Source organism: Mandrillus leucophaeus, unplaced genomic scaffold, assembly GCF_000951045.1.
Source record: "Mandrillus leucophaeus isolate KB7577 unplaced genomic scaffold, Mleu.le_1.0 Scaffold151, whole genome shotgun sequence".
Taxonomy (NCBI): domain Eukaryota; kingdom Metazoa; phylum Chordata; class Mammalia; order Primates; family Cercopithecidae; genus Mandrillus; species Mandrillus leucophaeus.
The window spans coordinates 1,528,060-1,531,286 of record NW_012101488.1 but is presented as its reverse complement, the minus strand read 5'-3'; the positions used below and the strand labels follow the sequence as shown (position 1 = coordinate 1,531,286).

The window sequence follows — 3,227 nt, the reverse complement described above, 5'->3', positions numbered from 1 at the left end:
CCAAAGTGCTGGGATTACAGGCTTGAGCCACCGCGCCCGGCCCCCAGTTACTTTCTTGTATCCTGCCATGCCTCACCTCCAGCAGGTGGATTCTCTCATTGGTGAAAAAGTTCAATGATGGGTGAGATAATGAGGGAGAGGAATGGAAAATTCCAATATGGGAGTGATAGGCTGGGAGAGTTCAATGAGGCCGAGTTGGGAGGTTCCCTCTCCAAATGTGTCTTGATCCCCCACCCCAAGACACATTTGGAGAGGGACCCTCCCAGCTCAGATAAACTGTGAGAGTGTAGGAGATAGGAAATGCACTGAGAACTTCCTGGTCCCACCAGAGAAGCAAGATTCCCATTTGGAGGAACGGAAGGAGGATGCCCACCTGGTTCCACAGCACAGGGGCGTGGTCCCCAAGGTAGGGGCCAGGTCGAGGCAGTAGACGGTCTCGGCTGAGAATTGCCGCCGCTCGCAGTGTGAAAGACGTGAACAGGTTGATGTGGATATAGTTTCTAGTGCAATGTAGTCGCCTAGGGAATTTGGAAGGTAGTTTGGGGGCCCCTGGAGAGCTGCCCTCAGCCACACAGAGCTCTATTTTTTTTTTTTTTTTAAACAGGGTCTCACTCTGTCACCCAGGCTAGAATGCAGTGGCACAATCAGGGCTCACTGCAGCCTCAACCTCCCGAGCTCAAGCAATCCTCCTGTCTCAGCGCCCCACTATAGCTGGGACCACAGGTGCACCACCAGCATGCCTAGCTAATTTTTTATTTTTCGCAGAGACAAGGTTTCACTATGTTGCCCAGCCAGATTTCAAACTCCTGGACTCAAGCGATCCTCCTGCCTTGGCCTCCCAAAGAGCTGGGATTACAGGCATCAGCCACCAAAGAGAGCTCCTTTAACCACCCCCACTGCTCCCCATAGAACCACCAGTGGATGGCTGGAGCTGGTGGAACCAGACCACCCCATCTTACTGGACAAACTGAAGCCGAGCTCACATCTCTGCCGCCACCACTCAGGGTTCAAGTCCCACCTGAACAAGCTCAAGATGAGCAGGGCTAGCAGCAGTGTGGCGAGAGACAGGGAGTAGCCGACGGTATACATGACCTGCAGTCGCTCCAAGATGAGCCTTTGGTCCTGGAGGGGGCGAGAAGGGGAAGGGAACAAGGCTTGGCTCGAAGCCCCAGGCCCAGAGAGAGACTGAAAGACCTCTGCTCTTTGTTTCTGCCCAAATACCCTATGTTCTCTTGGGAAACAGCTTACCCTTTTTTGAGAAGGGCCGACTCCACCCTTCAGCTCCAGGGCACGAGGCATGTGACCAGCCAACCAGATAATTTTTTTTTTTCTTTTTTTTTTTTTTGAGATATAGTCTTGCTTTGTTGCCCTGGAGTACTCTGGCAAGATCATGGTTCCTTGCAGCCTCGCCCTCCAGGGCTCAAGCGATCCTCCCGCCCCAGACTCCAGAGTAGCTGGGACTACAGGTGCGCACCAACATGCCCAGCTAATTTTTGTATTTTTAATAGAGACGGGGTTTCACCATATTGGCCAGAATGGTCTCAATCTCTTGATCTCGTGATCCGCCCACCTCGGCCTCCCAAAGTGCTGGGATTACAGGCATGAGCCACTGCTCCTGGCCAAAGTTTTGTATTTTTTGTAGAGATGGAGTTTCACCATGTAACCCAGGCTGGTCTCAAAATCCTGCACTCAAGCAATCATCTTCTCAAAGTGTTGGAATTACAGGCATGAGCCACTGAGCTCAGCCCAACTAGAGCATTCTTTTATTTAGTTACTTATTTTTTTGAGATGGAGTCTCACTCTGTCACCCAGGTTGGAGTACAGTGGCACGATCTTGGCTCACTGCAACCTCTGCCTCCTGGGTTCAAGCAATTCTCATGTCTCAGCCCCCTGAGTAGCTGGGACTACAGGTGCACACAACCACGCCCGGCTAATTTTTGTATTTTTAGTAGACACAGGGTTTTGCCATGTTGGCCAGGCTGGTCGCAAACTCCTGACCTCAAGTGATCCACCCTCCTTGGCCTCCCAAAGTGCTGGGATTACAGGCATGAGCCACAGCACCCAGCCATCTTATTGTTTTCCATCACAGAAGCCAATACATCTTTCTGTCTCGCTCTTTGAAGCAAGTCTGAGTTGAGTTTCTCTCACTTACAACCCAGAGCTCTGAATAGTCCAAGGGATTTCAGGCCCTGCCTGAATCTACTGCCTTTCCTTCTCTCCCTGGACTCCTAACCTGAAGCCCTCACCTCTTCTTACCAGAAAGGCCTCATTCTTCTCTGGGTTCTCACATTGTGTGTGGTCTCTCCAAAGTCCCCATTGGCCATCACTGCCACACTGGCGGAGGACGAAACCTGCAGCCACTGTGGGGAAAGAAGAGAGGGAATTAAGGCACACAGAGAAAGAGATAAATACAGAAAGACAAACTGTGAGACAATAACAGAGAGGGAGAGAGCAGAAGTGGTGACCATGATGATGATGATGATAAACCCTTATACGGCATGTTATATGTATTAATTTAACATTCATACAAGCCCATGGAATTGGTAATATCCTTAACCTAGTTTTACATATGGGAAAATTGAGATACAAAAAGTTAAGGCTGGGCACGGTGGCTCACGCCTGTAATCCCAGCACTTTGGGAATCTGCGATGGGCAGATCAGGAGGTCAAGAGATCGAGACCATCCTGGCCAACATGGTGGAACCCTGTCTCTACTAAAAATACAAAAATTAGCTGGGCGTAGTAGCGCCCGCCTGTAGTCCCAGCTACTTGGGAGGCTGAGGCAGGAGATTGGTTGAACCTGGGAGGTGAGGTTACAGTGAACCGAGATCACGCCACTGCATTCCAGCCTTGCAACAAAGCCAGACTCCGTCTCAACAACAACAACAAAACAACAAAAACAACAAAAGTTAAATAGGCCTGTAATCCCAGCGCTTTGGGAGACTGAGGTGAGAGGATCCCTTGAGGCCAGGAGTTTAAGATCAGCCTGGGTAACATGGCAAGACTCTGTCACTGCCAAAAAAAAAAAAAAAAATAGCTGGATATGTTAGCATGCGCCTCTAGTCCCTGCTATTTGGGAGGCTGAGGCGGAAGGATCGCTTGAACCCAGGAGTTCCGAGGCTGCAGTGAACTATGATGCCGCCACCACATGGGTGACAGACCCAGACTCTGTCTCAAAAAGGAAAAAAGTAGGGGCCGGGCACGGTGGCTCACGCCTGTAATCCCAGC

The 3,227-nt window shown here is 50.6% G+C and overlaps 1 protein-coding gene across 1 annotated transcript in view; it reads right to left on the bottom strand.

The window, feature by feature from the left end:
- The window catches only part of GIPR (gastric inhibitory polypeptide receptor), a 32,406-nt gene that overhangs the window by 26,374 nt on the left and 2,805 nt on the right, over positions 1-3,227 (bottom strand). The window contains 3 exon segments of the mRNA XM_011975146.1: positions 235-518; positions 1,019-1,122; positions 2,257-2,360. Coding sequence (XP_011830536.1) covers positions 235-518; positions 1,019-1,122; positions 2,257-2,360 — 492 coding nt within the window.